Source organism: Penicillium argentinense (genome assembly GCF_028826775.1).
Source record: "Penicillium argentinense strain IBT 30761 chromosome Unknown utg000004l_segment0_segment0, whole genome shotgun sequence".
Lineage (NCBI taxonomy): Eukaryota > Fungi > Ascomycota > Eurotiomycetes > Eurotiales > Aspergillaceae > Penicillium > Penicillium argentinense.
In genome coordinates, this window is record NW_026622663.1 from 300395 (window position 1) to 321938 (window position 21544).

Below are 21544 nucleotides of genomic sequence, written 5' to 3' on the forward strand. Positions count from 1 at the left end.
TCGCAAGCCCATTCTGGCCGAGGCGTGGTCCGCCGTGCGTTGTGACTGAAAACGATATGTGCCTGGATCCATGGCCGACAGGATGATCGTCAGGAGCGGGCACATATCACGGCCGGGGATGCCACTTTCTGGCCATGTAGACGACTTTCGAAAGGGGTGGTTTTCGCGGTCTTTGTGGCATCTATCGATTCCTCGACGCTGGATAAAGATGCTCTTCCTTCTGGCTTTGGTTGGATTCCTTTCTCTCGGACTGAGTGCGAGCCTGACTCCGCACATCCGAGATGTCGATAATGCCAATGTCGACCAGCAAACACAGCAGCAGGACGCCGCCGTCCACTTCCCCCGCCGCGCCAGACTAACCAGCATACCCACGACCCGACCATCCTCCACGTGGGTGATACCTTCTACCTCTACAATGTCGGCGAGCATATCTTCATCCATACTGCTCCAAGCATGGCCGGCCCATGGAAGCATGTCGGTAGTGTGCTTGACGCAAACAGTGTGATTGCCAAAGGTGATCGGGCCGTTCCGTGGGCACCTACAGTCATTGCCCTGGATGGTGTATACTACTGCTACTACAGTGTGAGCAGAGCTGGGTGCCGAGACAGTGCTGTTGGTGTTGCTACCTCCAACTCCCCGGGGCCGGGTGGATGGCATGACCACGGTGTGGTTGTGCAGACTGGAACAGGCAATGGGTCCGATGTGTCTCCGTATACTGTCTCCAATGCTATCGACCCCAGCACGCTGATCACCCCGGATGGACGTGCCTATCTCACCTTCGGCAGTTATTGGAAGGGCATCTATCAAGTTCCTCTCGCCAAGGACCTCATCTCCCCGCTCAGCACTACCGAGCCAGACGCTGTGCATCTGGCGTACGAGCCCAACGCCGTCAGCAGCCCCAACCGAAAGGCCAACACCATCTGTGGAGATCCCACCGGACCCCATGCTATTGAGGGTGCCTTCATTTCGTACCATGACGGGTTTTACTATCTGTGGTTCAGCCACGGACGTTGCTGCAACCTGGACAAGGACAACCTGCCACCTGCAGGCCAGGAGTAAGTTTTGGCTCTATAAAACTCTACGCATCTGCCATGCCCGATACTGACAGCCCTCCAGATATAGCATTCGCGTTGGTCGGTCTACGAACCCCCGCGGTCCATTTTTTGATCAGTCTGGAAAAGACCTTGTTAATGGTGGTGGAACCGTCATCTATGGCTCTAACGGCGAGACCTATGCCCCTGGTGGTCAAGGCGTAATCCGCGTCGGCGAGACCGACGTGCTCTACTATCACTACCGTAAGTGGACCCACCTCACATCGCAACCATGTCAATCGTTATCAAATATACAAACTGCTAACCCCACTTCCAGAGAACAAAACAGTGGGAGTTGCATTTTCCGTGAGTACCCCATAATGGCAGGCTTGTGGATTGAGATCGAAAAGCCACACCCTTGCCGATCCTCCTTCATTCCCCCTTTCGGTATCCAAGCAGGATATATGGACTAACACTTCTCTGCCAGGATGCCTTCCTCGGATTTAATCCACTCAAGTACGTCAACGGATGGCCCGTTGCCCAAGCTTGATTGTTTCACATCACGTCATTCATTTCGCAACCACGATTCCTCACCTCGCTTGGAAGATCCCGACCTACAGTCATCATATCCACATTCGACATTCATTTCGTCTTTCTATTTTTTTCCGACACTGATTGTGCTCTCCATTTGGAATGCCCACATTTTCTGAACATCTCATCAACTATAGAACAGCGCTTATCCCATCGATTGCTTGCGCGGTGATCTGATCGACCGAGCCCCAGTCGATCTCGCTCAAAATAATCATTCTTTGCATCTCGGGGCGTTTACATTTCTTTGCTCTATATTTACTTATTGGGTTTAATTCGTCGCGTTGCCCCGGTTCGTGTTTATTTTTTGCGGCGTTATGGGTTTATAAAGGATTGTACATATGGTACTGCCATATATAGTGTGGAGGTGCTGAGGTCAATACATAGGAGTCGGATTCGACTACTTCCTGTGAAAAGGAGTTTGCATACCCGATATTCCATCGCAGTTCTTACTCTGGTGCAATTTTAAACGTGCTGTAATTGTCAGCCATGAAGATTCCTTCTACGTGCAGGCACTAGTGAAGTCAGACCAGCTCATAGAAATTGTCGATCGGTGCGTATGACCGCAAGGTTGAGATCTTTTGTTGTTCACTATGTCAAAAATCCTCCTTCATGGTTAGGAAGTCAGTAACTCGTAGGATGCCGAGAATATTTGACTACATAAGACGACTATCGCCAATCATATTACAGTTCTTCTAATGTTAATTGTGATATTTCTATGTCACTATCACTGTAATATTTCATATTCTAGTGCTGTTTATTTGTTTCATGATAAGATTGTGATGTTCCTAGTCTCGCGTGGATGAACAGTTGGAAGTCTTTCTGACCAATTGACTGGTTCGAAAAGTTTCAGTCCTGTGTTACTCAACTATCGTACACGGCTAGCCTGAGTAAAATGCTGGTGTATACATGAGATCTGAGGCTGAAAATGAAAAGGCAATCGAATGCCATAGGCACACGACAGACTCCATGGGATATCGATAACAGTTAAATACTGGAACCCACGAATTCCCGGGAATATAACTCAAACTGGAAAAGATAAGAAGATCGCAGGAGATGGACACCCTGGATGGCCAACACCGGATCACAGCGAACGAAGCTTCAGCCGATTGTTTGTAGGTCTACATCCAACCTGTCCGAAGAGCCCCATACTTTCTTGAAACCTTGAAAACCTCACACCTTGCATTCAATGTCCGCCTTTCACCATAGAACACCCATGTGCTTCACGAAAACCTCAATCTAGATCCATATGATCACCATCATCAGCCGGTGCATTCGAGGAGGAGCCACGTGGAGAGGCCATATTGACCCGGGCCTGTCTGGCAGCCTCCTGGGCTATGGCCCATTCTCATGCTTCCATCGCAGTAAGCCAGGATCTATACCGTTGAACGAAATGCCGGTACAATGCAGGCGAGGGCGATAGGAGTCAGAATCCGAGGCATGTCCGGGTGGGGAATCCGCGGCAGAACGAGGCAGAACCGGCGTGATACCATCAAAAAAGTCAAGTCGATAGTTTAACATGGAGGGGTATCCATGATATCCATATCCCCATCCCAAATTGTGAATGTCACCCGTTGCAGGCCAAGTCTCTCGCGTAGCCCGGACCCTCTGGGTTGTTTGAGTCCTCTGGTTCTGTCGACGCATACGGTGTACCAGCGTCAAACGTTGGCGATCTGCGTCTTGGACAAAAGCGCTCTCGGACGAGATTCTCTGTGATTCGAGTTCCTCGCGGCGAAGATAGGCCGTCTGGACTGTCTGGGTTACCTGGTTGTAGTTGCCCAAAGCCAGACGCCGTCCATCGTTGAACATTTGGCTCGAGGGAGGGTTGCTTCGATGAACATTATCTGCCGAAGCTCGAGGGCGAGCATCACGAGGCGTGGGAGAATCTCGATGATGGTGTCTCTGGTAATGTCTACCCTGTTGCTGATGGCTGCCATTCGCCACGTCGAGGTCGAGATGGCTGATTTCACTGTCAGAACCTTGTCCTGGGCGCTGTCTGTGAGCACGTGGGTATCCATTGTAAGAAAGGAGGGCGTTCGACCCGACGAGAGGTGGGTAATTGGAAGGGCTGAGGGTGGGTGCTTCTCTCCATGCCAAAAGACCGAGAGGGTCGGCAGGGTCCATTGGGGCAGATGTGTCTTGCTTATCTGAGTCGTCGGACTCGGTGTCTGTTCTGTGAGCTTCTGGCCTGGGTGGTTTAATCGTCAGCCTCGGCATGGTGCACTTGAGGTCAGCGGCAATTTGACTCGAGGTTTTTGGAGCTTCTGTGGGGATGGAGGGGGGATGCGTTGAGGGAGAAGTAAGAGTGAAGTGGAAGGTAAATGTGGGAAGAGCATGGAGGAAGACGGAACGTGATGCTGCTTGGTCTCGCCTTTACTACATGCAATGATCTAACCACACGATGCTCCACAATGTGGATTTGAAAAGCAACTCGCGCGGGGCTGAAATAAATTGCAAGGGCATTTTACACTACTTGCAGACTGTTCTGATATATCCTCTGGTACCTATCACCAACCAAGATAATGGGGCCGTGAGAGAGATATGATGGCCTTATATTGTTCTGTTGGATGTGCCAATGCATGAGTGACAAAAGAGGCGGACTCCCGAGGTCGAGCGAAACTGCCATTCAAGCAAATGAGATCAAGAGAACGCCAACCTGCGAGAGGAGCAACTTGACTTCAAAGGTAGGTTGCAACAACGAAGAAAACTGATTGGTTTGAGAGACCGGTGTGGCCCAAATATCAGAAAAGCAGCCACAGTTCGATTATTCATGCCACACGGCAGTTACCATGTTTTTAGTCTTGCCGCTCTTTACAACATGGATTGAAAATCCACCATCCACTATTTTGCGATATGACGCGGATCTCTTGCGAGGACCGATATCGCGTAGAAGCAGAGCTCCAGCTATGCGAGAAGAGACATTAGGTACACCGAAAGAGAGAGGAATTTGAGATTTATATGAAGAACCAAAGCGAGGATTACAAAGAGCTACGTGTAAGAAAATTACGGAAAGGAAGCATGTAACAATCACTAAATGTGAATGTTAATTGAACTAGAAAATAAACACCCCCGCCCCCTTTTTTATACGCCATTTTCGCCAGATTTATCAAACAAGAAATTTTTCCATGTGCAAATAAAAAAGAAAGAAAGTGGACGAACTTCGAGGTTGCCCCCACCGGCGGCGATCGGACTACATGTCCGTCATCTCGTTGTCGCCAACCGTGAGCTCCTTCACGGGGAGCTCATCCTCCGACCCGTCCTCCTGGAGCGGAGGAACTTCCTCGAAGGAAAGGTCGTGGTCAGAGGCAGGACCTGGATGGTCCAGGTCCTGCAGGCGATCTCCGTTGTCGGACCCGACGGCAACGTTGCTGTCCTCCTCGAAGAGGTCATTGTTGTCGTCGGCTTGGTCGTGTTCATCATCGGAGAGCCGACTAGGGGCCGTCATCGGGCCAAATGACCACGAGGGCTCGGAGTCGAGGTAGTTGAGGTGGGTAGAGGGCTCGTGATCACTTTCTTCGTCGGAGCTGGAAAAGGTAGCATCCAGCTCAGGGGCCTTCTTCGAGATGCCGTTTTGAGCGGCAAAGGGACCGCCCTCGGCCTCTTCATCGACCTCGGAGGGGTTGCGGAAGGCCTTCACGACCTGACTGACAGCAGGCCCGCCAAGAGGTTCGGAAGATCGACGGCGGTAGAACAGGATGTATGCGCTTGGGGACACGACTCGTTGCTTGGAATTTTCGATGTCATCAACACACCCATCGTTGTATGAATACCAGCGCCCATCCTCGAAGTTCTTGCAGTAGGCCGTGTAGTGACCGCCGGACATGGAACCCATATGATTGTCGACTCCGATGAGATCATACAGCAGCGGCTTCCCATTATGCGGGCCGGTGATATACCTTCGCATGTCCAATCCCTCAAGAGGGAAATTGATAAGCGTTTGCAGCTTGCGTTGCGAATTCTTGGTCACCTGGTAGAAACGTTTGAGGTGTACAACCAAGATGTCAGGACTCGACCAAAGATCGAACTTCCTCTGTGCCCGCGTTTTCTCCTTGCATCGGGGACATTCCCATTGTTCGCCTTCGTCAAGAACCTCCTCCTTCCCAAAATCGAAAAGACATTGGTCCAGACCCATACCGTGGGCTTCCCGGTGCTCCCAGGCGACCTTAGCCTCCATGACGTCGCTATCGAACACGAGATCGGGGTCAAGGAAGGTTACCATGTCCCGAATATCTTTCGGATCATTCTCGTCTCCTGTGAAAAGGGCATCTCGGACGTCATCTTTCCAGTCGAGAACGAGGGCATCACCTTGCTTAGGGAGAACCGAGTCGTCTTCCACTTCGTCAGTTAGGCTCTGAGTTTCGGCAGCCTCGCTGTTGTGCGCACTATCGGCATCACTCTCTGCGGAAGCCTCCGATTCATCCTCAGATCCATTCGTGGCTGCTCGGGCCGGAGTGCTGGGAGTGAGTGATGGGTACTCGCGAGTCGAATCCAGCTCACGGCCGGTGGGGAAGGTGTTGACGGTTGTTACGACTTTGACATCGAAAAGGTTCAGAAGAGTGCGGGAGATGGTGCCAGCCAGTGGGTGCGCATCGCCATACGGAGAGAGTTGCTCTGGTTGATCCACCTCGAGCCCCTTCACATTTGGGATGTTCTGCGAGGTCATTGTCGCCACCTGCTTCATCACCCTGCTGTAAACCGCTTGAACGTCACGAAACTCGTCCTCGCGAATCGAAATGACGAAGGGAATGCCAAAGGCCTCGAACTTGGCCTTTCCACTTTTGGTCTCGCCCGAGTGAAAACGGTTGAACACGGGAATCACGGTGCTTTCTTTGACCGGGCCGTCGAGTTCTGTGAAAAGAAGTTGGTCCTTCTGACCGATTCTTAATCCCTGGTAAGGAACATCGAAAGCCCGCTGCGACGGGTCAAAGGGGTGCATCCGATGGAAGATACTTCTGTATAGTTCAGTGCAAACGAGCCGATCGCTCTGGAGTCCAGCGCGTCTGGCAACTTCATCCCTTAGATGATGCAAGGGCTGCCAAATATCGACTTCGACAAGCATCTTGAACAGAGGCTTTTCAACGGGTTGCACGAAGACCTCCCGGTAGATGACCTGTTTGGAGGGGATAGGAAGGGTCAGGTTGAGGAACGGTTCGAAGTTGATAACGGTTTTGTCACAGTTGCGACAGGTCAAGCTCGACTTGTACATTCCAGCGAACAGGTCGACAATTACCGAATCATTGCGGACCTTGTATTCATGCCACGTTTTGGCCGCGAACTCCTCCAACGCTTCGCGGTTGGTCACCATCTCGTCCGTCGAGTCACTTTTCGGGATGTAAGGCTTGTCGACGATTCGATTCAGATCCTCGGCAATGCCATCCATGAGAGCCAACAGGAATTCCTGGCTATCGTGCTGGGCCATTGCTTCCATCCATTGGTTAAAACACCTCAGCATGGTTTTGAGGAAAGGTCGAGGTACCACAGAGGACGGTGGTGGCTGGCGGTGGATCTTTCCGAGCAGCTCGACATACGCACTGGCACACGCGCCATGGTAGCCGAGAGCGTTGTCGAAATTGAGCTCCTGTTTGAACTTGTCACTCAACAAGTAGCAGGTCAACTCCTCGACATTGCGGAGGCATTGGGTGGCTGCATTGAGGAAGCAGGTGTTGCCGAGATTGTCCATTCCAGTCTTGCCCATGGGCGGTCCTCGCGGGCGAACGCGCTCGACCTTGGCCTGTTGCTGTTGCACCGGGGTCGATCGGGCACTGTCCGCCGGTGTGATGGTTGCGAGTGCGCTTGGTTCCTTCTTGGCCTTGTCGGGACGCAGACCATTGCTCTTGAGCTTTTGCTTAACCACCTCCGAGGCCCATTTCCCATTCTTCGACCCCACTTGCTCCTCCAAGACGACGACTTCGGTGCCCACCAGGCCTGCCATGCGCATCGTCATACTGCCGTTGTACTTGGGGTTGTCGGTTTGGTCCTTGACTTGCTCGTCGAGAAGCTCCAGCTCGGTGCCCTCGGCGAGTTCGAGGAAAGTGTTGGGGTCCAGGATGAGGTGCTTGCTTGTTGCGAGGAGGCCCAACGGCGGAGCAGGCGAGGCCGTGCGGGAGACGGCGGGGGTTGTTGCGGCTGAAGCGGTGGCACTGGGGATGCCGCCAGCGACTTTCCATACGCGGACCTTGGTCGACTTCTCAATGCCTGCATCCTTCTTGGCTTCCTTCAGCCACTTCTGGAAGTTCTTGCTGGCATGCGCCAGAAGCTTGACTGGAGCACGGGTCTTCTCCTTCAACAGTTTGGGGGAGAAGCCGACGGACGGATTGACCAGTTTGTAGATGGTGTAAATTTGAGGGTAGATCTCGTACTCGATATGCTCGTCCTCGCCGCGGGGGTTGACATTGTGCGCATATCGGACGATGACCGGAGATTGATCGGCCAACCCATACCACTTTTGGATCAGATCCCACCCCTCCTGCGGAACGACTTCGAAGTCTTCGGACGGCTTCAAGCCCGGACGCAGTGGGACGAAGGGCTCCCCTTTCTCGTCCTTGAATTTCTCGGCGGTGGGGCCCGTATCCAGGACGAGGCCCGAGTTGTCGACGGGGCCGAGCTCACTGTCGTCTTGCGGGTTGGTGTCGACTTTGTTGGCGTAGGCGGAGCTGCGGGCCAGGATGGTCTTCATCCAGCTCATGGCGACCACGAAGCCCTTTTGGCGGTCCCGGAGGTCGGGCTCCATGGTGGCCTGCACGCGAGCAATCTGCTCGTCGATCGAGGGACGCTGGTCGCCATTGCTGACGGCGGTCCTCACGCCTCCCTCGGGCTCGGAGTCGTCAATCTCGGACGCCGGACGCTTGTCGCCGGGAGAGGGAGATCGACTGGCCCCGTTGGTGCTCGGGGCAGCCTCGTGCGCGTCCTTGTTCATATCCGACTGGTCGCTCGCCAGCGTCAAACCAGCTGTCGCGGTCGCGGGCGTGGGCGAGCGGCTGTGCGAAGGAGTCCCGGGCGCGGGGAACTGCAGGTGGGAAGGGATGTAGGATGGTGGCAAGTCCGGCGAGGTGGCCGAGGGGTGGAAGGAGGTTGGCGAGCGTGGCAACGCAGCGGAGAGGAAAGTGTCGGAGTGGTGGGTTGCCTCTCCAGGGCTGCTGGGCGAAACTTTGCGGCGCTTGGTAGGCGACGTGGTGACGTGGAGCTGCGCGCAAACGGCGGCAGCTCGGGGCAACGAAGAAAAGGAGTGTGAGGGCTCACCGGATGACTCCCGGGGTCTGGTGTCTTCGTCCAGTGAAGAAGAAAGCGCGCGGGCGAGATTTTTCGCTCCGCCGGGCGGAGCGGAGCCAGCCCTAGCCCGGCGGGTGTCGGGGTGTCCACCGCGGCGCAGAGGAACGGAAGAAGCTCGAACAGTACGCATTGTGGGAGACACGCAAGGCAAACAACTGGAAAAATGGGTAGAGAAAAAAAAAGATAGAGAGAGATAGAGAGAGAAAGAGGCTCAGATCGGTGGATTCGACCTCGACCTTATGCTGCTTGAGAGGGCAGTGACTCTCAATTCGTATAGTGAATGCCAGTCACTCCTGTGTGCTACACAGGGAGCCCTACCCGAGCGTTGCCAGTGAATACAACTATCACCCTGTCGGAGCCAATTCACCGAACTGCACAGCATGGTGCATGGCCGAGTCTTTTACAATCCTATAGACCACTCGACCAGATCGGAGACCGCGATGCGCGAATACTGAACCCATTTACTCCAGCCTCGGGGAGTTGGTAACCCACCCGAACTATACAAACAAACCCCACGCAAAACAGCACAATTAGCCCAGCCCGTCCTAGACCACCACCACATCAACAACAACAAAAAAAAAAAAAAAAAAAAAAAAGGAAAAGATACCTCCGAGTGCTATGCAGAATTGATTCAGGCCCATTGTGAGAATTCAAACCCGAAAAATCGCATTGGGTCTTAGCCATCGAATGTGTTTCCGTCGCTCAGGTTGTAAGGAGGTAGGTCCCCAGGCATCTCTCTTCCTCTTCCTCTCTGCGCTTCCGTTGCCGACATCAATCCTGCTCGCTTCAAAGTGGGCTCACAGCCTGCATAGAGCCCGCCAGAACAGACCCAGCGGAGGTTCCGCGCTGAGCAGCTTCGAGGATGGTTTCTTCGGATGAAGAACTCCGCATGGTGTGTTCACTCTTGGCATTCTCCATTGTCTCCCCTGCAGCATCGGAATAGGCACTGGGTGCAACTTGCTTCTTGGCCTTGTGCGCTTTGGGCTTCGTCATCTTTGCTCGTGGCTTCATGACTCTGGACTTTGTGACTTTAGCCTTCTTGACTTTGGAACGTCTTCTGCGCCCGTTAGACTCATCTGTCGACGGATCATAGTCCTTGTCATTCTTGTCGTCGATCCGGTCCATTCCATGAGCAATATCCCAGTCCATGTCGGCTGGGTACCGGTCGATCGGGTTGTAAGCTTTGTACACGTGGTCCCTGAAGAGCTCCATGATCGTCTTGTACTCCTCTTCAGTGTAGGCCATTTTTGCTGCCAGTCTCGGATGAAGGCGTTCGGGTGGATTCGAGCTGATGTGGCGATGGTGAGTTGAAAGGGTAACTGGGCCAGCAGCTAGGTCAGACTTGGGTTCATGTATTCAAATACTGATGATATAGGAAGGGATCACATGCCTTTGATGAATCGAGCAGTTGAAGATGAGCGAGATATCTGAGTCTGGCAGCAGGACTGATGTGGTATCAATCTGAGGGAACGGAGGATGCTGCCGGTTGAACGATCGAAATAGAGGGGAAATGCTGCGCTCGATGAAATATTCTGAGCTGCTGTGATGAAGTTCACGTGCTGACAGAAGAACTGTGAGATTGTGAGTACACCTTGAAATAGCTCAATCCCCGATTTTAGAGTGGCAATGATGTCAACTGATATGTAAATCCACGTACCGGAGACCCCAAATTCGATGATGGATCAGATGGCTCAAAAAGGGAAGAGGCGATCCTTCATGAGCTCATCACAGAAGTGGGAGTTGGCCAGGCCAGTGGATACCACTGAATGAAATATAAAGTCAAAAGATAGGTGTCATATTTGAAGGCATGTGAAAGGCGAATGTAAAGAGACATGGGCATACTTCAACATGTTTTCAAAAACCAAGCAAATTTCCATCCACCTGGACAACAGCAAAGCAAATATCACATGAACAAGCATCAGCAGTGCCAAGAGCGCCAGCATCAATACAGGCACAGCTAGCATATTTCGACATGAAAGGAGCAGCCGTCGACAGCCACCGCATGTGAATGAAAATTCAACGACGGAAAGGGAAGATAACATTCTTCTTCAATGTGTTCCCCAGAGACGACAGTGACGACAAGGACATGTTCAGCGAGCTCCGCTCCCGGCTTCGCGACTTGTCACTAGATTTTTCGGACTCTTTCCCCTTGTTCTTCTTGGATTTGAAAGGGCGCGCAAGCTTCTCGCGCCATGCTGCGACTGCAACTGGTCAGAACACATCACCAAAAATGATTTGTCAGTTGCGATATAATAGACTTACACACTTCAGGAAGCCTGATTCTGTTTCTGGAAAGATCTTCCACTGACGGAAGGTCCGAGATATCAATCATCGCACGTCCGAACCCTACGTCGGGTACGGCTGTGGTTTGTCAAATGAATTGAAACCCTTGAGATGGATCAATGCAAGTAAAGAGGTACGTACGAGAAGAAGGAACCCAGTCCTCTCCAAAATAGATCTCACCGGGAATCCCGGGGTGGGGGTCGGACAAGCCGAAATCGAAGTTTTTGGCCATTCGGTGCTGTTGGCGGTCCAGATAATCCAGAATATAATAATAGAAAGGGTGTGCAGGTTAAGGTGAAAGAAGATGGATGAAGAAAACAGTTGAAAGGCACCCAAATCATTTTCAATTGCCCTGGCCATGTAGTGGTAATGGGCTAACTTCTGAAACACAACTGAGCATAGTACGAAATATAACTCTTCCAGGTCGGGTCTGGTTCCTTTTGAGTGGTCGAGATGAGCTTAGTCGCTGCGCATCGCTGGGTCCTGTCAGGTGACTTGGAGCCCGTCTCCCACGCCGACCCTCGAAGCGGATGAAATATGCACGGCGAAGAATATAGAGCGATTCAAGGCATGGGAAACGCACTAAGAGCTGTATACCCCCGTAATGTTTGATTTCCGATTGCTCATCAGACATTACTACTGAAAAACTCTAGAACGCTTGCGGACATCACATCCTACACATAACACGAACAAAGCGCTAGAACGAAACTTCGAAAAAGGCGATCGGGCGATCTGACATGAGGAGACAATTCATCGAATCATCAAAATATTAGTTAGGTTCATCGTAAGGCGCCGACAGCACTAGACAGGACTGTCTGCCTTGGGTCTCAAGGATCCTGAGACATCCTTCCAAACAAACCACGATACAGTAATTGCGCCCTTCAACGCAACAGCCAGCCATAAGCTACTGGCCATGGAGCAGGACTTGGAAAGACCCCCAGCAGTCATGGCACCGGAAAACAAGGCCAGAAAAGCAGCGATCCTCCGGTTCCTCTTGGGGTTGGCGGACCATGGCCGAGTATATAGTTTGGTGTCGACGAGTAGATCGCAGAGAAGGGTGGTGAGCACAACAGTAGGGATCTCATCAAAGGCGAGCAGGCGGGACGCACATATTTGCCCCGCCGCTTGGAATGCTAACAGTGTGATCGGTAAGATCTGGATCCACTCGATCGGGGCGCGTGGGTCTTCTGGCTTCGGGCTGACGATGCCGGCCTGGACCACGGACGCAGCGACAATGATGGCAGCAGTCTGGAGTCCGAAAGACAGTATGAGAGTTGAGCGACGGAGGGGGGTTGAGGGCGCGAGATAGGTGAATGAAGAAGATGTTGCTCAGGAGAAAGACGGTCAAGGCGATGAGGGACTTGGCCCAAAGATATGCTGGGTATTCTGGCTGTCCAGATACACCGAGTGCAATGAATACGGTGTTTCCTAAAGCGGATCAGTATCAGAAAGAGTCCACCATACCGGTTTTGAGCGTCAACACGTACCAGTCTGCATGCTTGAAAAACTTCCCCATGCGTTGAATGATAAACCGTCGACCAGACCGCCAACGAATCCGCAGATGATCAAGACAATATCTGCACGTCTTGGGTCTAGCTCTGTGAGGAAATATTGCGATATCTGGGTCCCAGACGGGAGTGGTAGGCCCTGTCCAGTCCCAGTTGTTGTACCGGTGTAGGAGACATCGGTGCCATTCTCGATAGAAGCCGTTCGACTCCTTTGCACGCCGTCCCCAGGAATGTTCTTAGTATCGATACCCTCCTCCGTAGTGGCAGAGGAGAGTGACCGTCGCGGAGATTGCATTTTTTCCAATAGTTTGGGAAAATTGATGTTGGTCTAGAGTATCTAGGAGAGCACCAGACTAGGAAATGGATGAAGGACCACGACCCAATCCCCGGGACAAGATAATATGTCTTTTAGACTAGACCTTCGGGGATCGACCGCGAGGGGCACATGGCAGATCATGGCACCTGGCAGGGATCTATACGCGGGTAGTTTTCGTCTTTTTCTTGGAATCTTGGGTTTCTCCACCCGTCTTCTTTGGTATTCATCCTGATGCAATGATAGTCCCGTGGCACGTCTCAGAGGGACGCAGGGGGCTTCACCCGCAGAACAACATTAAAATGAGAAACGTTCAAGCGTATTTCTTTAATCTTAATAGTTATATTGATTAAAAACGATGTATAGATGGGCTCAAGTTTGAGTTGATGCCCATGTGTTTTGTCATGTCGGTCTCCCGAACGGACATTCAATCACCCAGCCCGCTGCAGCGATACAGTATCAACACACTGATTCCGACCCAATGAATACGGATTGCCTTGGTCCATCATCTATTGCACTTGGCGCGCTTGGCGGGCGTCCGCAATCGGCAGCTGGCTTATCGTGAGACGCTGAGAGGCTAATCGAGGAGTGCTGACGGCATCACGCCGGTGCAGATCGGTGGGCACGCCAAGCACCGCGCCTCGTTGGACCCCAAGGTGGGTAACTCATTCGGTTGATAGGACGAGGACTTCCTGGGGGAAATACTTCAGGGATGAATGCCAAGCGGTGACGAGGATGATCAACGAGCAGACCAGATCCTGGTCAAGGTTTCGGCGGGAGAGTTCGCGCCAAGCAGCTTCCGCCGTGGGCCTGGGCTCGGCGTGGCTGAGCCGATCGGAGCGGGTTCAGCTGCTCGGGCCGCCGCCCAGTGGTCGATATTAAGGGGCGGAATCTTGTCTCTCGCATAGAGATTCTTCACGGTTTGCGCGATGCCAGTCCCGCCGAGGATCCGACACGGGATGTCTAGTACGGGATGTTTAGTACGGGATGTCTAGTGCGGATGGTAACGGTCGTGCGGTGGGTCGGGAGCTGGCAAGCACATACTTCTGCTCCGCCTCATCGCGGGCTGACGTCGGAACCATTCCTCGTTTTTGGATACTACCAAACACGTCTGCCTAGACCGATCCTCTGGTCAGGTCGCTGATCCCCCACGTCACCCAGTTTCCCCGAAGTTCGGAAAAACGCTCTGGGATCTAGATTGATAATGCTCATTTCCGCGGACTCCTCATTGGGCCTCCTTGCAGGAGACACAGGGTTCCTCTATCAACTCCCTCCCCATCACGTAAAGGGTATTTCAAATAGCACTAGGACCTCGTAGGGATAGGGGTATAATCAATGAAAGCATCTCTACTAAGATCTCGTTTGCCGAGACCAACCTACAGACCAAGTATACGACGCGCAGGTGGATCTGATGCATCAGATGCGTAAGCTATGAGATTTTGTTTTCATTTTGTTTTCACCAAGAAGCAAACTCTCACGCCACCAATTTCCATGATCAATGAAATATCCAGAAATTTCCAAGAGTTACCAGGAAGGCTGCTATCGGAAGAACGCCATGGCCTAAACTTGACAACGCCAAGTCAAACAAGGCCGCTCTTCTCCTCCGCCTCCGACCCAATGTGATACAGCCCGGGAAAGGATTGACCCGAGATCAGCTGCCCCTCTTCAGACACAATTCCTGCCGTCTCGGAAACTCGAGCCTATGGCGAGTCGGCCAACCATAGCCATAGGGTTGGGCGAGAGGAGAATGTCTATTATGAGAACGTCAAGACCTCAAAGCAAGGAGATTATTCACTGTGGCCCAAACATCTTGTATTCCAGAATCGATGAAATCTTGGGTTTTTGTAAAATATTGCGACGAATTATATTCGGCGTTCTCAAAGTGCCCTAAGTGGTGAGGCATGTCACAGACACGTATCTTCCTGTTTCATCACTTGAGTGACGATGTCCCCTCATGAGTCATGTTATGTCTTCAATAGATCATATACTCATATTTTCGTCCTTTTTTTGGGGCTTTTTCTTTCTAGAATGAGTGTCATCCAATTTTGGATTTCCTTTAGTACACATCTCGCAGGTGCTGTGAAAGGGTTGAAGTATTCCGGATTCATACGTTGAATCCTCCATGTCCATCGCCATTCGTGCTCCTGGGCATTCATGAACAAGATACTAATGACTACGAAGTGACCGAACACCAAGAGTGGAAAATAACTGTTCATCCACTGATACGATACGCCAAGTTCGAGCAGCACGTGTGGAAGTGAGACCACACTGGTGCACTGCCAAGCCAAGCGCACGGTTTCCCTCATCCAATCTATACTTTGCGACCGTTCTGTTGGGGGAAGAAGGTTCCATATCTGCCATTGCGCAGACTACAAGATGTGAAAATTTAGCAAAATACGCCAAAAATGACGGCAGGCATGGTTGTATCACATATCATTCGATCTAAGGGGATACCCGCAGGTAAGTTGGCATATCACGTTGTGCAAAGTAACTATGCTAGTAAACGTGTTCGGAAGCATCCACAAGCGTCTTGATCAACAATTGCCTATCGCAATCATCTCGTTAGAAGGGGGCATCGCGGATCATGACTCGGTTCCGACTGATTAATGAACTCTGAAGACTGAATAGGGTAGGTTACGTGGCTTGTTGCACATGCTCAAGTGGTGGTATGCGGGCCGTTGAAAACAAAGCTACGGAAGATTCTACACTGGATACTCAGTAATTACCATAAAAATAATATGATGAAAATATATCTAGGACTAGATCACACACGATCCGAGCCTGAAAAGTAACAAGTAACCGTGAGTATAGTCATTTAGGGAGTCAAAGCTCCAAAAAGTACAGTCGCCTCCAATACGATCATCGACAGAGAAACCAAGATCGATTCCGAAACTTGTACAAAGCCGATATTTTAAAGCGCCAGGGTATCCATCCATCAAATAAGTTCATAGCGCCGCAATAAAAAAAAGTAGAATGCGAGAATGCAAGCTGCCCCGGGTGACGAAAAGGCAGAGATAGTGTAATATCGGAGTCGAGGGCGCAGTAAGAGAGGTAATAATTAGGCACGGAAGTCGTACATGCGAACGTGGTAGTCGTCACCACCGGTGATGAAACGGCTGTCGCTGAGACCAATACAGTTCACCGCTGCCGAATGGCCTTCGTAGGTGTCTTGACAGGTGGGAATACGAGGATCCCAGATCTTCACCATGCGATCCATGCCTCCAGATGCAATACGGAGGGTGTCAGCAGAGAGAGCCCAGATACCCTCCAGGTGACCGAAGAATGTACGCAGACATCTGCCTGTGTTGGTCTCCCATAGGCGAATAGTAGCGTCAACTCCGCTGGTTATGATGTAACGTGGGGGCTCAAGACGATCCTGATCCTGGTCGAAGGATGAGCCAAAGGAGGAAGGCTGGACCGCGAGAGACTTCGCCTCCAGAATAGGGGAGAGAATGTTCGGTGGAACATCTCCATTGTTAGATGCTGTGCTGATATGATCATTCTCACAGTCTGCCAGGTGACTTTCGAGCTCAATCTCGCGCGGCAAAGGAATAACTTGCTGCACTGCACCGATGTGGTTGTGGAAGACTCGAATGCAGGACTTGGTGTCAAGATCCCATAGACGAGCGGCGCCGTCGTCACAGGCAGTCAAGACAGTACGCGATGAGGTATCAATCTTGACAGCATTCACGCCTTCGGGGTGAGGAAGAATAAAAGTCGACTTGTCCTTGAAGTTCCAAATCTTCACAGTCCGATCGACGGAAGCAGAGGCAAGGAGAGTAGAATCAAAGTGAAGAGCGATGACCGCCTCTGTGTGACCGCTGTACCTCGAGAGACACTCTCCAGTGCGCCAGTTCCAAACTCGGATGCTGTGATCCAAGCCGCCGGTGATCAGCTTCGTATCATCAAACTGGAGACAGCGAACTCCCGCGGTGTGGCCGCGAAGAGTGCGCAACTCCTGGCCAGTCTCCATATCCCAGATCTTGATTGTAGCATCATAGGATCCCGTCATCAGAATGTTGTCTTCGAATTGAAGGCACATGACGCTGTCGGTGTGGCCGCGGAAGACCTTGACCGAACAACGTCTGTGCTTCCAGTTCATACCCACTTCGAATCGATCACGATAAACATCTTTCCATGGACGGTAGCGGGTCTTGTAGTAGTCATCGTCTGCAACGGGCTTGTACGCGGGCGAAACACAGTGGCGTTTGATCTGGTGGCAGCTTTGCTCATCTTCAATCTTGCGCTTATTACTGCTTGGCAGCGTAACAACCGAGCAGGTTCCATTTGGTGCTCCATCGCCAGGCGTGTTCGAGGACTGATTCACAGTCTCGTTGCCCCAGTTGGTCGCACGCAATTCGATCTCGCGCTTTGCTTCTCGCAGGCGCTTGCGGTCCAGCAACGGCAATCCCCAGCCACACTTGTTACATTTGCGGCGGATATGCTGCTCGCACATGCGATGCCAAACCACATCGTCATCAGCAAGAGCTCTCCAGCGATGAGAAACCTGGGCGACGCGGCAGAGAGAGGCCGTGTCAAGATACCGTAGAATCTTGAAGGAGAGCTCAGGGGGAAGGGCGGTCAAAAAATCGATTCTGATCAATTCACGAACGCTGGCCGAAATGAAGGAAAGTTGTGGAAAACAGCACTGCGCCAAGATGCCTTGGAGCATCAACTTGCGCTGCTTAGCTGGCGCAGCAGAGAAGAGCGACCAGACGTGGGCGATACCCTGTTGATCATCTTGAGGAAGCGTCTCCAACTCCTGATCATGTTAGCCAATGGATGCGGAATATAAGTCCATGTATACCCTTACCTGCTGTAGTTGACGCATGGATTGTTCATCGGCCTGGCGCCGACATTTCGAATCTGGCTGGTGGCGATAACAGTACCCGGCATTCACCGAACGAGGGATGGAGGGCGTGCCGTCTTCAGAACTCAAGGGTGCATATTGCCGAGGATGATATTTCGTGAGAAACGGAGCCACATTCTGCTTTGCCAGCTCTGCGAGTGATTCTGAAGAAGTGGCTGTCTTATCATTGGGTAGAAAGTGATGGGATTCAGAGGTTGCTGGAGTTTTCCTTGCTTCGGTCGCCAATTCGACAAAATCCTTCGAGGCGGAGGGGAGCTGCGTATTCTGATCCATAATGGGCGCCGCGCGATGGACTAATCTCTGTGAAAGAAAGTGTTGCCAACCCCTAGGTATGGCCAGGCTAGGGTATGGCCAGGCGAGAGTATCGACACTCCAAAGGCCGTGTACGACGACAAAATCCAGGTAGTGAACTGCAATATGCGAATATCCGAACGCGTTGAAAGGTGCCAATCACAAAAGTGAGGATATTAAGACAACAATATCAGGGAGAAGCGGCAGTTATCGATCGTCCCGTTTCCACCAAGGTTGTCGATCGTAGGGGCGAGCGCCAGCGGCGTATCGGCGGTGACGAGTACCCTGGCGGATCTTCACGTGGTGACCAACCCTGGTATCGGAGAAGTCGAGATCGAAAGTGCGGTCAAAGGGGAAGAACGGCGATCTCGAAATATATAAGTGTCACAGAATTCGAGCGGATCAACCGGCAGATTGCGACATCGACTCGTCGGTTCAGCTGTCTGCCAAATGCGACGGGTGCAAGCACGCAACGGGGGCGACTCATTGAATGCGCGGGCGGTGAGGCATTAGCTAATGGCAATCAGACCTTTCAGTGGCCAAATCAGGCAGTCGCCCCACGTGATGGCGCCATCTCCGCCTTCCGTCACCTCACCTTCGTCAACCGGGAGAAAGCCCTAGGGTACTTCCCTAGTACCTCGCAGAACTAAGAGTGACTAGTCGCCCCAAGTCACCCGCAAGTCCCGACACACTAAGCCGCCCAGCACGGCGGACGGGGACATGATCGACCGGGGCTGCCAGACCACCTTTTGTCCCAAGGTACCGACTTTCTGCCGCCCGCGCACATCATCTTGAACACCTCTCGGCCGATGAGGTGATCGACGTCCAAGCTGCTGGCAGGTAAGATTGCCCTCGTTATCGTGTTGACCTGTATTTCTGCTCTGTCCCGTCCTGTTGATTATGTGCTTTCATGGAATCCATACGTTTCCCGTTGGGGTAAGCATTCGATGAGTCCTCGCTGTGCCATGCGGTAGCTACAGTTTCCTTCTCTGGTGACTGTACTTCTCTTTCGGTGTGGAGACCTATCATTGGAGCGACCAAATTTGGCAGCAGGGAGCCTGGGCGTTCTCCTCATACATCACTGCGCATGCTGGGAGCACCAACTAAATGCTGTTCATCGATAGGATCGATCTAGATTCGCGGCTCAGCTTCTTTCCCAAATTCAGTCCGGAGCCCCGGCGGCAGTTGGCGCTCGGAGACAACCATTTGAAACCGGTTCGCCATCGCACACCATTCTCTGCACTCGCTCGACATCGGCACTCCCGGGGCTGGACCAGTGCCACCGACTCTTCCGGCGATGTATTCCCAATCATCATCAGCCTCCATCCCTCGGGGTGACAACGAATACAGCAAGCAGGACGCGTCGCCTACCCTGGATACCCTTGTTTCCTATCTTATCGTAGCCAAACGCGGCTTATCCTCTTATCACTATGTCTGGAGGGCCAACGAGATCGTCACGGACGCCCGCACCGCCCTGGAAGATAGCGTCGTCGCCTCGTCACGGACCACCTTTCTGCGCCGTGGCCTGAATAGCCAGCTCCGCATGCTTTACAAGGTCCGATCTGAGGTGGCAGAGATATCCCGACGGGGTCGAAGTGAATTTACGGATGCGATCCATAGTCTGGATACCGCCGATGCCCGCCTTCGAAGTACTATTAACCTCCTGAAGGAGACATTTGTGCATGCGTCCTTCAGGCCGAAAGACGAGGAGCCAAAGAGTCTGTATGGCTTCCTAGATGAGCGCGGTGTGGAGGAGTTGAATACCGCGATGAAGGACTCCATCGACCGTACGAATACCGCCCGGCGCGATCTGGATACTTCGAATCAGGAGTTTGATGATGAGCTCGATTCTACTCGGCAGGCACTCCATCAGTACCGTTCAGCCACCAAGTTGGCCTCCTCTCGGGCCTCAGCATCCTCTTCATCATCCTCAGCGTCCGAATCCGATCTTCAGGCCGTGTCACTCATGCCCGGCATGCTCCAATCACTAGAAGAACATGCGCGTAAAATGGCAAGGAACTTGGAATCTCTTGTTAACCACTTCGATCTCTGTGTCAAGGTGCTCAAGCATACAGAAGGCGGTGGTGCTGCTGCCCGGTCGATTACGGGTGACATTACCGAAGATGTCAATGCCGGAAATGTCCTGAACATCGAAGAAACATTGGACGCACCTCAGGCCCCCATCTCGGCTAAAGAGTACCGTGACATGCTAGAGGTCATTGTGAATGACACGCCAGTGGCAGAGGACGTGGTAGTAGAGCTTCAAGATCGTATCAACGATATGGAGTCCATTTTTGAGCAGGTCATTGTACAACGGGATTCAATCTTCGCCATCTCAGACGCTACTGTCGTCATCCATCGTCACCTTTCGAAACTTGCATCAACACGTCTACCTCGCTTCATTGCGCAAGCGCATAACTTCACGCGCGTCTGGAATGAAGAACATGAGCGCATCAACTCGGGCCTGACGGAGCTATCCGACCTTCATGCTCTGTACGAAGGATTCCTCAATGCATATGACAGCTTGATTCTGGAGGTCACTCGCCGAGCCCACGTTCGAAAGCGCGTGGATAAGATTTTGCATGATACCCAACACAAGTTGACACAACTTTACGAACACGATGTCGCCTCTCGGGAAGCTTTTCGTGTCGAACAAGGCGATTTCTTGCCCTCGGACATCTGGCCTGGGATTGGCCGGGCGCCGATGCAGGTGAAATTCCTCCGTCTTTCGGGTGGCCAACTCGAAGGCGCTCTCACGGCTGAGGAGAACACTAAAGACCGAGGGGTCGACACTAGTGCTGATGCCCAAATCACCACTCCTGAAGATCTCGCTGAAGGTGAAGTCATCCCATCTCTCCCGAAGGATATCATTGAAAGAGCGTATGCGCGAGTCAAGGCAAGAACGCGCGATCTTGTGAAGGAATAACCGGAATACTTTCATCAAAGGTAATTATTTCACAAATGCATGAATTTTTTTGTTCTCACATTTGTCTATACTCAATACTACAAAGAGTTGCTGCAGATCTCTATTGGTGCACTTTCTTCCGCTTTGGCCTTTTTTTTCGAGCTTTTGTCTTACAGGATATCTCGAATTTCTCCTCGCTTTTCGAGTCCTACATGATGAAGACCTTTTCAATTTGTCTGATCTTAGCCCATTTCCTGCCTCTTGTTATGGAAGATGCATACTCCTTGCATTCGCAAAGGACGTAAGCATTGCCTTTGCAGAGAAAGTTGGCAATGAGACGCTAGACATGACTGTCAAAGAGAGCTCTGATAGGCAATTCACCATCATGTGATAGACACATCTCATCATATTGGATTAGGGTAGTATACAAGGCTGCTGCAAATGCACTAATTCGGTTTCAGGGGTTTAAACACACTGCAATACTTG

General features: G+C 52.0%; 8 protein-coding genes across 8 annotated transcripts; 2 read left to right on the forward strand and 6 right to left on the reverse strand.

The window, feature by feature from the left end:
- Positions 1–208: 208 nt before the first annotated feature.
- On the forward strand, positions 209–1581 carry N7532_003068 (putative endo-arabinanase; the record flags this gene model as incomplete). Its single annotated transcript, XM_056615562.1, has 5 exons — positions 209–298; positions 364–1055; positions 1117–1295; positions 1369–1397; positions 1519–1581. The coding sequence occupies 5 exons, from the start codon at positions 209–211 to the stop codon at positions 1579–1581; spliced, it is 1053 nt and encodes a 350-aa protein (XP_056475919.1).
- A 1373-nt stretch (positions 1582–2954) lies between these two features.
- N7532_003069 (uncharacterized protein) lies at positions 2955–3836 on the reverse strand (the record flags this gene model as incomplete). Its single annotated transcript, XM_056615563.1, has 1 exon — positions 2955–3836. The coding sequence occupies one exon, from the start codon at positions 3834–3836 to the stop codon at positions 2955–2957; it is 882 nt and encodes a 293-aa protein (XP_056475920.1).
- Positions 3837–4809: 973 nt separating this feature from the next.
- On the reverse strand, positions 4810–9018 carry N7532_003070 (putative ubiquitin-specific protease UBP12; the record flags this gene model as incomplete). Its single annotated transcript, XM_056615564.1, has 1 exon — positions 4810–9018. The coding sequence occupies one exon, from the start codon at positions 9016–9018 to the stop codon at positions 4810–4812; it is 4209 nt and encodes a 1402-aa protein (XP_056475921.1).
- A 656-nt stretch (positions 9019–9674) lies between these two features.
- On the reverse strand, positions 9675–10133 carry N7532_003071 (uncharacterized protein; the record flags this gene model as incomplete). Its single annotated transcript, XM_056615565.1, has 1 exon — positions 9675–10133. One exon carries the CDS (start codon positions 10131–10133, stop codon positions 9675–9677), a length of 459 nt encoding a protein of 152 aa, XP_056475922.1.
- A 771-nt stretch (positions 10134–10904) lies between these two features.
- On the reverse strand, positions 10905–11403 carry N7532_003072 (uncharacterized protein; the record flags this gene model as incomplete). The annotated part of the gene is made up of 3 exons (XM_056615566.1): positions 10905–11089; positions 11151–11249; positions 11313–11403. 3 exons carry the CDS (start codon positions 11401–11403, stop codon positions 10905–10907), a joined length of 375 nt encoding a protein of 124 aa, XP_056475923.1.
- A 569-nt stretch (positions 11404–11972) lies between these two features.
- On the reverse strand, positions 11973–12974 carry N7532_003073 (YoaK family protein; the record flags this gene model as incomplete). Its single annotated transcript, XM_056615567.1, is given in 3 exon segments — positions 11973–12419; positions 12436–12599; positions 12659–12974. 3 exon segments carry the CDS (start codon positions 12972–12974, stop codon positions 11973–11975), a joined length of 927 nt encoding a protein of 308 aa, XP_056475924.1.
- A 3076-nt stretch (positions 12975–16050) lies between these two features.
- On the reverse strand, positions 16051–18135 carry N7532_003074 (F-box/WD repeat-containing protein; the record flags this gene model as incomplete). The annotated part of the gene is made up of 2 exons (XM_056615568.1): positions 16051–17754; positions 17806–18135. The coding sequence occupies 2 exons, from the start codon at positions 18133–18135 to the stop codon at positions 16051–16053; spliced, it is 2034 nt and encodes a 677-aa protein (XP_056475925.1).
- A 1315-nt stretch (positions 18136–19450) lies between these two features.
- On the forward strand, positions 19451–21079 carry N7532_003075 (autophagy-related protein 17; the record flags this gene model as incomplete). Its single annotated transcript, XM_056615569.1, has 1 exon — positions 19451–21079. One exon carries the CDS (start codon positions 19451–19453, stop codon positions 21077–21079), a length of 1629 nt encoding a protein of 542 aa, XP_056475926.1.
- Positions 21080–21544: the final 465 nt, after the last annotated feature.